This window comes from Cibotium barometz, chromosome 5 (assembly GCF_041138505.1).
Source record: "Cibotium barometz isolate CiBa-2024 chromosome 5, ASM4113850v1, whole genome shotgun sequence".
NCBI classification, from domain to species: domain Eukaryota; kingdom Viridiplantae; phylum Streptophyta; class Polypodiopsida; order Cyatheales; family Cibotiaceae; genus Cibotium; species Cibotium barometz.
In genome coordinates, this window is record NC_141050.1 from 21,404,390 (window position 1) to 21,417,485 (window position 13,096).

Below are 13,096 nucleotides of genomic sequence, written 5' to 3' on the forward strand. Positions count from 1 at the left end.
GTCTTGCTATTATTCTTGAGCCTTTGTAAGAGGCATATTTTGAAGACTCTGAGCATTTGGAGCATTGATGATGGAAGTGAAAGCAAATCAATGAATATGATTGAATTGGATTCAAGAAGCATGAGTCCATGCTTGTCCATGTAAGTGATCACTCTTACCTCTCCATTGTAAAGAAATTTTCAATGCCTATTTCCATTATACATGTGTGAGAGGCACCCTTGGCAAGAGGCGGAAGAAGGGGCCAAGGGAGAGTTTTTGCTTGAATTCCATTATCTCGGGGCCGAAATAACCGAGGAATGCGAGGATTAGGTACCGTGTGGAGTGGTGGAAGACAAAGATACAAGGTCACATATATGTGAATTTTATGGCAAATATATGCCACTAGTGACATTGAGTAAGCCTTGCATTGGCTATTGGATTGGCCTTTTGTGGAAGGCTTGCGATATTGATTGCCATGTACATGATGATGCCATAGAGCAATGTGGATGTAATCAAATATGATGCAAATGTACAATGGTGTTTTTTTTTTTTTCAGAAAGAGACTTCTATTAAGTATGAGAAAAACGTACAACAATCACAGCTATAAGCCGGAAGAGAATAGAATCACCCCAATATGTAAGGTGATTTCAACCACTGAGGAGCATCATGATGCCATGTAAGACATGTGGTACTAGAGGAAAAGAAGATGCCATGGTCCCATTCCCACATAAATATCACACGCTTCGCCTACGCAGAACGAGAGGGCCCCTGAATGCGAGCCCAAGTAGCCATAAGAGTGTGGATGATATCACCCCATATAGTACTAATGCACTGAGACCCAAATATCTGGACACCCTCAATAGCCTCCGTGCATCTAGCTCTCTAGATCTGCCATGTTGTAATAGTGGCAATAATCTCCCAACTGGTGTCAATCCTCTATTTAGGGGGTGCATAATCAGAGTGAGGAACATCCTGCAATAAACCATGTTGGGCAATACCTCTACGAATGAAAAAAACAGAATCTGTACCACTGCCCTCATAAAAAAGTTGCGGACCGGACTGGGAGAGCCAAGCAACTACCCCCCAAGTCACATGCATAGCTCGGCCACTCAATTTGCCCATAAGTTGGGCCAGAGGACCCCAAATCTGCTGTGCAATGCTGCATCCCCATAGACAATGTTGTATGGACTTAGAATCTGCCGCACATCTAGGACAGGAAGGGTGTTGATAATGCAATTGATGCCAATGATGTATAAACACATGTATATGAGCATGGGTTGCATTTGGCATGCTTTCTAGCCACTTTTGGCAAGTTTTAGAAAAAATAGAGAAGTGCAATTCAGTCCCAAATGGTTTGGACTGAACCTAAATGGACTATGGGAATTGTCTTGTTCTTTGTCCCTTCATGAAACTTCAAAGGAGACTCATGGGTTGAAGAGTCCTTGCTTGCCTTGTGAATTTCTTCACCAAGAAATGCAAATGCAAATCCACTCTTCCTTTCTTGTGCCGAGAACTCTTGCCTTCTATCAAGGCGATCAAACATACCTTCAATCATGGACTCTTGTCTTCTATCCAAGTTGTCAAATATCCTATGGCCTTGTCTTCTTTGCACATGGTTCAATTAGAAAATGGTACAATGGTTTGCAATGATGTGAATATTATGCTCTCAAAGGAGTGAGTACACATGCAAAATCTGAATTACTAGTTTTGGATATGAGCCCCATTGACCTTGTTTTGGGGTCTACACTTGGGACTTTCTCTATGAATTTATGACGACGTTGCATGAGCTTTATGCATGAGGAGAAGAATCTCACATTGAGGGGATCTTGCTTGTCAAGCTTGACATTGATCAATGTGACTAAATTCATGAGAGAGCTCAAGAAAACGGGGTGTATCTATGTATATATTACAGCTTTACAAAGATGAGGGTAAGAAAAGTGATGCATGAGGGTATGGCTAAACTCTTGGATGAGTATAAGGATGTATTCCAAATGCCAAGGGTTTACCACCAAAGAGAGGTATTGAGCTTGAACCGAATGCTAAATCGGTTAACAAGCCACTATATAGACTCTCCTCCAAGGTGGAGAAAAATGAAGTAGCAAGGCAAGTGAAAGAGCTTATGGACATGGGATAGAGTAAGTCAATCACTGTTTGCTTTACCCATGCTTTTGGTGAACAAGAAAAATGGCTCATTCCATATGTGTGTGGGTTATCGCGATCTCAGCAAGATTACCGTCAAGAATAGGTTTCCAATACCTCGTGTGGATGACCTTCTTGATGAGGATGCTTGATACTTCTTCAAGATAGATTTTATGTCGGGATACCACCAAATACGCATGAAGGATGGTGATGAATTCAAGGCAGCTTTTAGAACGGAAGAGGGTCGTTCCATTCCATGGTTATATCATTTGGGTTGTGCTGCGAATAAAGTGCTCCAACCCTTCCACTTGAAGTTTGTGTTGGTATATTCTTTGACAACATTCTCATCTATAGAGCAAAGAGGAGAATGAGCATTTGATGCATGTAAGAGAAGTGCTTGAGGTATTGAGGGACAATCACTTGTATGCAAAGGAGAGCAAATATACATTCATGGCTTATGAGGTGGAGTATCTTGGTCACATTGTGAGCAAAGAAGGCATTAAGTGGACCCTAAGAAGGTTGAATGTGTGAAGAAGTGGCCTACGTCCACTAATGTGACTCAACTAAGAGGATTCTTGAGCTTCTCTTCTTTCTATAGGAGATTTATAGAGAGGTATGCAGAAATTGCAGCCCTTCTTACTGACAAGCTCAAGAAGACTTAAGAAAGAAGTCTTCTTTTGGGATGCTATTGCAAACAAGAGCTTTATGGAGCTCAAAAGGATGCTTACTTCAGCTCCTATTTTGGTATGCTCGGACTTCACGAAGCCTCTCACCGTGAGAGTAGATACATGTGGAAGAGGCATAGGGGCTGTTTTGCATCATGATCATGTAGTTATTGCTTATGAGAGCCGTAAGTTGCATGCTATCAAAAAGTGGCATCGTTACCTCTATGTTAGAGTCACTTTTATGTGAGAAGTGACTATAGAGGGTTGTGGTATTGCCAAGCAAAGAAGGTGGTTGGCTACATCGCAAAACTATGACTTTGATATCACATACAAAAAAGGGAAAGATAATTTGGTGGCTGATTTTTTATCAAGAATGTAGGCATGCTCTTTATCGGCTCTCTCCTAAGGATTGGATCATGGACAATCAAGAGGAGTATCTCTTGGTTGAGGTGTCACAAATGGTTCAGAAATTACAGCATGTTTCTCATGAAGATTTGCCTCATTTTGTGCTTCAAAATGGTCTCGTATACTACAAAAAGAAAGTCTATCTTGTGTCTTTGTCAACGTACAAGTAGAAAGTGATGGAAGAAATGCATTATCCCCGATGGGGGATTTTCAAGACTGATGACCGTATTAGAAAGAGCTTCTATTGGAAGAAGACATACATGCATTTGTGTCAAAGTGTTTACTTTGTCGACTCAACAAGGATCCAACTTGTAACCGATATGGACTTGGACTATGTAGAGAAACACTTCAAGTGCAAACAGATGTAACAATAGGAAGCCATAGAATTTAAATAGACAACACACTGAGCCGGAATGGCTGGCCCCCTGTAGGAACTTTTGTATTATGTAGAAGCCTTACAAAGAAGGTGCAGCCAGCACCAGATTTTCCACGTGGGCAGCTTTCCACACAGCATACAAGAGACTGTGACAAAGCCCTCCTCACGAACGCCAGGCCAAATCAATGCCACAAATCAGTCCCAAACAACCTCCAAAACAGTCCCAAAACAGCCCTGTGTTTTCAGCTTGTAGTGAGGACAGGAGAGAATAAAGACTCTGAAGTTTGCCTGTACCAACTACCTAAGGGAACAATCCTTTCTGAAAAGTGAGAACAGCCAGTGTACAGCCTGTTCACAGGCGGCCAGAAGATAGAGAAAACTCTCAGCTGTACGAGCTCTGTACGACGTGAGCAGCTGTACGGCCAGTCCCTTGTGAGGGTTCTGCTGTATGGCCAGCTTCTGCAGGCGAGCAGTCAAGACAAAGAGTGTGAGAACCAGCAGCTGTCGGCCAGCTCAAAGGTGACCACAGCAAAAGGCAGTAGCACATAGAAGTCGAGAGAGAGAGAGAGAGAGAGAGAGAGAGAGAAAGATTTTATTAACGTCTTCCAAAAGACCGAAGTCGGCCTATGAGACAAATCAGTGTACCTATATGGGGTATCCTCTGTCATCCCAACAAAATGAAAAAGTACTGAACTAAAAAGCTGAATCTGGGTGTGCAATAAGTACAATGAGTGGGGGAGGGGATGGAGCTCTACTACTAGGAGAATGCAAAGCTATATGCATGGAGTATACAATCATGATTGCAACCTAGCTAGCTCCATCCTGTACCATACTGGGGGTATAAAATGGTATACATCAATGAAGGGGGTGTCCACAGCTCCCTGAAGAATGTGCCTGGGTCTGCTTTGAAGCCAGCTAGTCGCTCCGCACCCTCTCTGTGGAACTGAGCTCTGATCTCTGTCATCTCTCTCTGGTATAGGCGTGGTGTTCAAAAGCTAGGTGTCCTCTGTCTCTTGCGGGCTCTGAGTGTCTCTGCTCTCTGGATAGTAATTCCTTGTTGTGTAGGAGCCGGGAGTCGGGTGGATCTCTGAAAAAATGTAGTAATCTGTGTCTCTCGTCTCCCCTCTGGAGCTGTCTGAGCCTTTAATGATGTCTCGCTGTGACGCTGTATGTCTAGAATGAATCTCCCCAGTATGCGCTGGTCTGCTGCCTCAAAGAGCTAAGTTGACTCCAAGCACTGCCTTTCATCCCGAAAGCGATGCCAAACAGAAAGGGCAAATAACTGGGTGGAAACATATTTGAGTTACTATTGCTAGGATTCTCGACATGCATGGGATGAATGGTTGCCTTTAGCCAAGTTGCTTATAATAGCACTCATCATGTGAATATTGGTATGCCACCTTATGAGGAATTTAGTATAAGGTGAATGTACCAATGATTGTCACTATTAGTAAACAAGAAGGTGTGAATCAAATTGTGAATGAAGATGGCCAAACAGAAAGAGTGAATAAGTGGGTGGAAACATATTTGGGGTACTATTTCTTTGATACTGAACATGCATGGGATGAATGGTTGGCTTTTGAAACACGCTCGGGAAGAGCGGGAGTGGGCGTGCATCACTTGACCATGGGCATAATTAAACATTTCGGCATTTAATCACAACCATTAAACAATCCACAAAGCTGAAAATAAAAGTTGCACAACCGACACCACATAGAGGCTGGAATGGGCCGACCCCCCCACCTTGGAGTATTTCATTATCCAAGGAGATGTCGGATTATCCATATACAATCATAAATCTGTCCATCCAATATGGTTATCCAACATGTCCTTGCATAGGTGCACAAACATGTATAACAACCCACATGGCTCTTCCATAAGCGCATAAACTTGTATGACAGCCCATATGGCTCTTCCATGAGCACATACCACGAGCACATAAACCTGTGAACCAGTCCATGTGGCTCATCCATGAACTCATAAACCTGTGAACCAGCCCATGTCACTCATTCATGAGCTCATAAACCTGTATAACAGCCTGTATGTCGCATCCATGAGCGCCAAAACCTGTAAACCAACCCATGTGGCCATTCATGATGCATAAACTAGTATAACAGCCTGTATATCATATAAAACCAGAAATTTTAGCAAGCTTTAGGATTGTTTTGCTGAAAAACAGCCATCCGGGGTGTGCAAGATGGTGTAGAGTAGTGAAAATCATCTTCCCAAAGCTGGATATGGTATCGTGGGCTTAGAAATAAAGAGAAATGGAGAAAAATCAGAGTTATCTGTTACATGTTCCAAATCCAAAGGCCAAAAGTTCCACAATCTTCAGCTGTAAAAATATCCCAACTAGTAGCCCATTTGTCATAGGTACTTTGGCAACTCTTGGTATTTGCTCAATTCCAAACATAGTGACACGAACAAAATTCCCATCGGAGTTGGGCCAAAAATAGCAACTCCTAAATTTTAGGAGTGTGATCCTTTGTATTCCATAATAATCCCCCATTCCCGAAGCTTGTACTTTTCAAATATTTTGACGTCCTGGAGTCCACCAAACCCATTTCATACCGGGAAATGTCTAGGCTAGTGACAGCTTTAGCGAAGTTGCTTGTAATAGCACTCGTCATGTGAATATTGGTATGCCACCTTATGAGGCATTGGGTATAAGGTGAATGTACCAATGATGGTCACTAAGCAAGGTGTGAATCAAAATGCAAAAGAATATGCAAGCTCTTTTTCAACATTGCAAGATGTATATGAAGCATGCTTAAGAGACAATAAAGCATTGTGAGGATGCAAGGGGATTTGGTGTTTTTGAGAATTCCTAAATCAAGATATTGTTCTCTTAAAGGCAACACTAATACAAAGATAGCTCATCGCTACTATGGCCCATACAAGGTGTTGAGGAGAGTTGGTGAAGTGGCTAATCAATTGCTGCTTCCCTCAACCACAAGGGTTCATGAAGGCATATGTTGAACTGGAAGTGTAAGTATATGATGAGCTACCTCCAATGAATGAGGAAGGTTTGATTGACTATGTACCGGAAAGGGTTTTGGGCATTAGAGAAACGGTACTTTGCAACCGTTCATTGGTGGAATACCTTATCCAATGGAAGGGATTACCAGATGAAGAAGCTTAATGGCAGCCTACCTCCATGTTGGAAGGTTATGAAGGGTTGTTGGATGCATTGGCTAGGATGGATGGTGCATAAAAGCAAAGAATATGCTTGCTGGAATTTTTTGGATTCACTTTTTTGGAAGCTTCATTCATGTTGGAATCGGATAAACAAGAGTTGAGAGCTTCATGTGGGTCATGTACTACTATGGGCCACTTGTTATGGCCTTTTTGAGAGTATCACATGCAGTTTAGAGCCATATGGAGATGATATGCTCTCATGAATGGTGTTGCACATTGCTAGCCATCCATACATCCATAGATGAGTCGATGATTCATTCATCATATGGTTTCGAGGGCGGAACTTATTGGGTGGGGATGGTTTGTAATGTGGTTGAGGACTTAGGGGGTCACTAGGGGTCCATGGTCATGAGCTCATACGTACATACAAGCAATAGGAGTTGGGCTAGACTCATAAGTTTGGGCATGGGCACTAGCAAGTGTGTGTGAAATGAGAAACCACTATGTAAGTGAACTTGTAAGCCCTAATCACAATAATCATTTTAGTAATCAACTTCTTGGTGAATGTAAGCTTTCATGGCGATGACTCCCTTCATGAGTTTTCATGTGTATACTCCATGTTAATGAGTATAATCCTCTCTCTTTCATCTACCAAAGCAATGTGTAAACCCTACCACACATAGCTTTATGATATGTGTACTGTTATCCATAGTTGCTTATATATAATGATTTTTATTTTGAATATGGCATTGTGATTTAGTCAAATTAATGATATATCTTTATTAATACGACTCTTATAAGTAACTGAAAGAGATTACATTTATTATATATTTCTTTTTTTTGTGATGATTGAAACAAAGAAATGGGAATCATGATTGGCCGGAGTGAAGTGTACTCTCATAAGCGTTGTTGTCGCATAATGATTGTTTATGAGCTACATGAGAAATATCATCGATTTTTTAATGCATTGCTTTAATTTGACACAAACAACAAAAGCATAAAAACAATTCATTTTACTTATAATCTATACTTCATGAGGATAGTTTATTGAGATGTGATCTTGAATAATGCTCTTTTGTCATAGGCTACACAAGCAAGTGATTCTCTTGGAAATATTGTTCTCTCTGAAAAAACAAGAGCTAGGGTACGTATGCTTTTTGCCTAATTTTATCTATTTTTTGATTTGATGTCTTAACAGTTAGGTTAGGAAATCTTGCAACATTGCATGATCACACATTTTTTTGTTATGCTGTCTTTTTTTTCCATGATGAGATTCCATGGACACATTGTACACCTTTTGTCTCATAGACCCGTTGGGTCTTTTGCAAGACATTAATATATCTTTTTCTTCTTTATCATCTTCTTCTTCTTTTGCACATGGTCTCGTTATCTATAACGGGATGTCCCGATGGCCCTCCTCCAGCGCCCTCACCCCCTTCCCTCACTCAGGAGGTACTAGCACCGTGGACTACCTTACGGGACCTCCGGCTTTGGCAGACCTTCTCCCCCGACTTCTCCATCCCGCCACCCCCTTTTGAAGTCGACCATGCCTACCTCTCTTTCACTCTTACCTGCACACCACCCGTCCCTCCACCACCACCCCCTATCTCACATTACACTAGGTCTTTTTTGATCATGAGCTTGACCTTGTTTACTCCAACAACATCTACTGTCAACTCCAGGATGTGGAACCTACTGTCCCCCTATCCACCCTCACATCACAGCTCACCACCATACTCCACACATCCGCCACTTCTTTCATTTGCACGCGGCGGTGTACTGCCAAGCCACCTTGCGGTTCCATGCCCCAGAACTGTTTGTATGATGACGAATGCCGGGCCACATGCTCCCGTCTTAAGCATGAGGTACGGATTGGGCAAATCACGAAGCGCCAAGGGCAACGGATTTCTCAACGGCTCACCCAATGCAAGAAACGAGAGTTCTATGCTCGGAAAGAGGATGAGTTATACCGACTTTTCTTAGGGCCAAACTGCAAAGAGGCCTGGAGGAAACTCCGAGAACATTGCCCTCCCACACCTATCACGTGCCCGGACACATGGCACTCCTATGCACGCTCCCTCTATCATATCCCCCATCAGCCAATGGAGTTAGACATAGATCTGCATAGCATGCTTGTACTACCCCTTCAGCATATAGAGATGCATCTTGCCTTAGCACTCCATCCACATCCCCACCCCCCCTTTATATTGTTTGTATATGGGCTCCACCGATCCATGATGATTCACAGTTGTATCCAGACACATGCACACTTTTTCTTCTCGTTCTTTTCCTTTTCTTCCGATGACCGGAAGAACACAGTTGTATTATTATTTTTTTGTCTCATAGGCCGACTTTGGCCTCTCGTAGATGTTAATAAATCTCTCTCTCTCTCTCTCTCTCTCTCTCTCTCTCTCCCTCTCTCTCTCTTGTTGCTTCCGGATGCCCCCTACTGATGTATTGTGGGGATAGATACTTACCTTTAGTTCTTTCTTTTCTTTTCCAGACAGTGTATCAGATGTCACATGGTTGTAACTTTGGTCTCATAGGTCACTTTGGCCTTTTGAACACGTTAATATTTCATTTCATTTCATTTCATTTCATTTCATTTCATTTCATGGGGAGCCAGAGACAGAGCTGCATCATATATGCCATTGTACTGCATACTATGAGATACGTGGTCGTTTTCACTGTTTATTCAGAGAGGGTTTTGGACCACTTTCCAGAGTCATGAGGTACAAGGACCAGAGGTGTTTGGGATTGTTCTTGCTTGAGCTGCGGAGATATAGAGATAGCTTGCTTAGGCGCACAGAGAGCCAGACTCAGAGGCACATTACAGACTTCTTTAGTCCAGTCATCACTGCGCCCGATGGACCACAGCAGCAGCAGGACATGGATATCGCCCACACCAGCGGTACACTGATTGATCGTGCGATTGAGCTTGGGTGGTCCAGACGCCCACGACTACGGAGGAGGGCATCCCAGCATAGACGGAGGTTGCAACGGCGGATTCGGATTATTCTTGCGAGACATGTGGGACACCCAGTCAAGGTGCTGACCGAAACCGGCCTTGACGGGCGGTGAAACAAACACTTGCACATAAAACACTTCAACGCCATTGAGGACCTAGAAAAGGAAAACAAACAGGGGGAGCTAGAGTGCTCCTGCAAACAGTACACGGACACCGATTGGCCCCAAAACGCAGTGGCGCCCCTTGCGGTATTTCTTTAATTGATTATAAGAGCTTTGATTACAATATAAGGCTGGGAACTCAGCCGTCGCAGTAGAACCCTTGAAGCCTGCAAAGAACCTGCATCTGGCTTCTTGTCCACTCATCCACAAACAAGTCCAGCCATTGTTCGCATCGAAAGACTCTTCTCACATTGAGTCTGCATACAGAAGCCTTCTCCCATGATCAAGGCTGCCACAACCATCCATAGCCTCTCACACTATGAACAGCATCACACCCTGACACATCCAGTGCTTCTGCATCACAACACAGACTCCCAAACTGTCTCTCAAAAGAGAACTCGTATCACAGCACAGCATACCATACAGTCGACACACCTGTACAAACCCTCTCTACCTTCCAAGGGTACTATCCATCTCTGTCATGGATTCCCTGTCCCCTGCCCAATCAGTAGCAAGGCTGTACCAAACATGTGTCCATTCTTGTACCTTCTGCCTGCATGTGACCTATCTCCTGGAGAAACCCAAAAACATGTCTCTTCGAGAAAACCTACGACCTGTTTCCACATGAAACCCTTAGGCCTGTTTCCCTTTGAAACTTCTGTCCTGTTTCCATACAGAACCATTCAAAGGCATTAAAAATCATTTTAAAGGTTTTTAAAACCTTTTAAGTTAAAATCTCTTTGCCCCCCTTCACACTTGGGGTTATCCACATATGGGCTCCCTTTTTGACTCCAACCTGATGCCATTCACACTGTCCACCATGTCCCCGTGCACACCTGCATCTTGTCCAGAGAAAAACACAGGGTCGTAACATACCCCCCTCTTGAAAAATGGCAAGCGTCCTCGATTGCACTCAATGGCACAGTAAAGCATCTTATGAGCAAAGACTCCCCATATGACAAAAGCAATGGCCTTCCAATGCATCTGGGTGATAAAATAATCATCCTGCACAATAAGCCACACTGTTCCTCTTGCTTGTTCTTTCAGAACCTACAGCAAAAGTCTAAAACCAAATGGAAACACGTTAACTGTGTTAGCCAAAAACAAAACCATGCATCATTCTACATATGACAAACATATGCATGACACATATATGCATTCGCAAGCTATATGCTCCTCAAGATGCGCTACCTACTCCAAAGTAACAGTCTAAGGGCTGCTCGCAAGCCTTACGCCCATGGGCATCCCGCAGGACCCACGACTGATGGTAAAACATGAGCATATGAAAGCACTCAATGCATCCAAACACTACATCCACTAAGTACTTTCCCACATATGTCTCATGGCCATCCCGCAGGAGTTACACCCAATGGTGCATCCATGAACATAATAAAGCACTTGATGTATCATACCAACATACATGCAGCACACGACACAATGCATGGTATTTCCCAATGTATTCTCAATGGTACCAGGATCCAATGACACCAGAATACAAAAATACCTCTACCTCAAAAAGTGAATGCATACATGCACAAATAGAGTTCGATCCATATTTCCACGAACCAAACCAACTCTAGGACTGCTCGCAAGACTTATGCCCTCCATAGAGTTATCCATAGTTGCAGTTATAGTTCAAGGTGCGCGCGACTGCCAACTTTACCATCTCATGTGACTAGTACACAATATCATAGAAGTCCCATAAGCAGATGTACTGTGAGCCTCAGTACCTTCGGGTGAATACAAAGATGTCACCAAGCGACTCCTAGATAACAAATGAGCCTGTCTGTAACAAGGGAGCGGAGGTGCTACCCCCTCTTGAGCATCAGGCAATGCTCCAGACCTATGCTCTGCTGAACCTGAATGAGCCGTAACAAGAGTCGACTCCAACTCAAAGGCATCAAGATAAAGCTGCAAATCCTGAGGTGAATCTGCTAAGTCACCCTCCTCCATCCACTTCGCATCCATCAGTGAACCTCCTCCATCCACTTCGTATCCATCAGTGAACAGCTCTTGAACTTCACAGGATAGCGACGGGAAACCTTACCCTGTACCTTTCTTTCCTTATGCGCCAGTATATGCTCAGGAATAAGAACCTCGTCAAGTTCCTCCACTTCCATCTGAGCCTCATCTGATACATCCTCAGGCACCCAAAACCTGCTTGCACTCCACCCAAGTGATAAGCACAAGTCCTCGATGAAGCATAGTAGATCACCACTACTAAACATAGAAAGAAATTGTCTTCCGAACCCATGAAGCCTCTATGAAGATACCACCGGTGACAAACTGTCGAAAGCCATAGCCTTCAACGCATCTCCTGCACCATAACACTTCAACTGCTTCTTGTTCCTGGCCGACTATGTCTTGTCCTTGGTGTCTTTTCTCCTGAGCTTCATCTTCAGCTCTTGCTCTTCACCTCATATAGGCAAAGACAAAAAATCCTGTACTGTGTCCTGCACTTCCTTTTCACTTTCCTCATGTTGAAGCTTTTGATGTGACTCTCATGAGACAACCACGAGCTCGCCCCCTTAGGAAACTTGGCGATTGTCCCGACCAAAGCAACCACGGACTCGCCTCCTTGAGAAAGTCGACGATGTCCTGGCAACGGAACCTTGTAAACCGGCCTTCAGAAAGCAAAGGGCGGTGAAACAAACACTCGCACATAAAACACTTCAACGCCATTGAGGACCTAGAAAAGGAAAACAAACAAGGGGAGCTAGAGTGCTCCTGCAAACAGTACACGGACACCGATTGGCCCCAAAACGCAGTGGCGCCCCTTGCGGTATTTCTTTAATTGATTATAAGAGCTCTGATTACAATATAAGGCTGGGAACTCAGCCGTCGCAGTAGAACCCTTGAAGCCTGCAAAGAACCTGCATCTGGCTTCTTGTCCACTCGGCATCCACAAACAAGTCCAGCCATTGTTCGCATCGAAAGACTCTTCTCACATTGAGTCTGCATACAGAAGCTTTCTCCCATGATCAAGGCTGCCACAACCATCCATAGCCTCTCACACTATGAACAGCATCACACCCTGACACATCCAGTGCTTTTGCATCACAACACAGATTCCCAAACTGTCTCTCAAAAGAGAACTCGTATCACAGCAAGGCATACCATACAGTCGACACACCTGTACAAATCCTCTCTACCTTGCAAGGGTACTATCCATCTCTGTCATGGATTCCCTGTCCCCTGCTCAACCAGTAGCAAGGCTGTACCAAACATGTGTCCATTCCTGTACCTTCTGCCTGCATGTGACCTA

At 43.7% G+C, this 13,096-nt stretch overlaps 1 protein-coding gene across 4 annotated transcripts in view; it reads left to right on the plus strand.

Moving 5' to 3' along the window:
- SOS1 (sodium proton exchanger, putative (NHX7) (SOS1)) overlaps positions 1-13,096 on the plus strand; it is a 264,488-nt gene that overhangs the window by 106,419 nt on the left and 144,973 nt on the right. For all 4 annotated transcript variants that reach the window (XM_086798112.1, XM_086798111.1, XM_086798113.1 and 1 more), the window contains one exon: positions 7,787-7,846. In XM_086798112.1, coding sequence (XP_086654238.1) covers positions 7,787-7,846 — 60 coding nt within the window. The remainder of the gene's footprint in view (positions 1-7,786; positions 7,847-13,096) is intronic.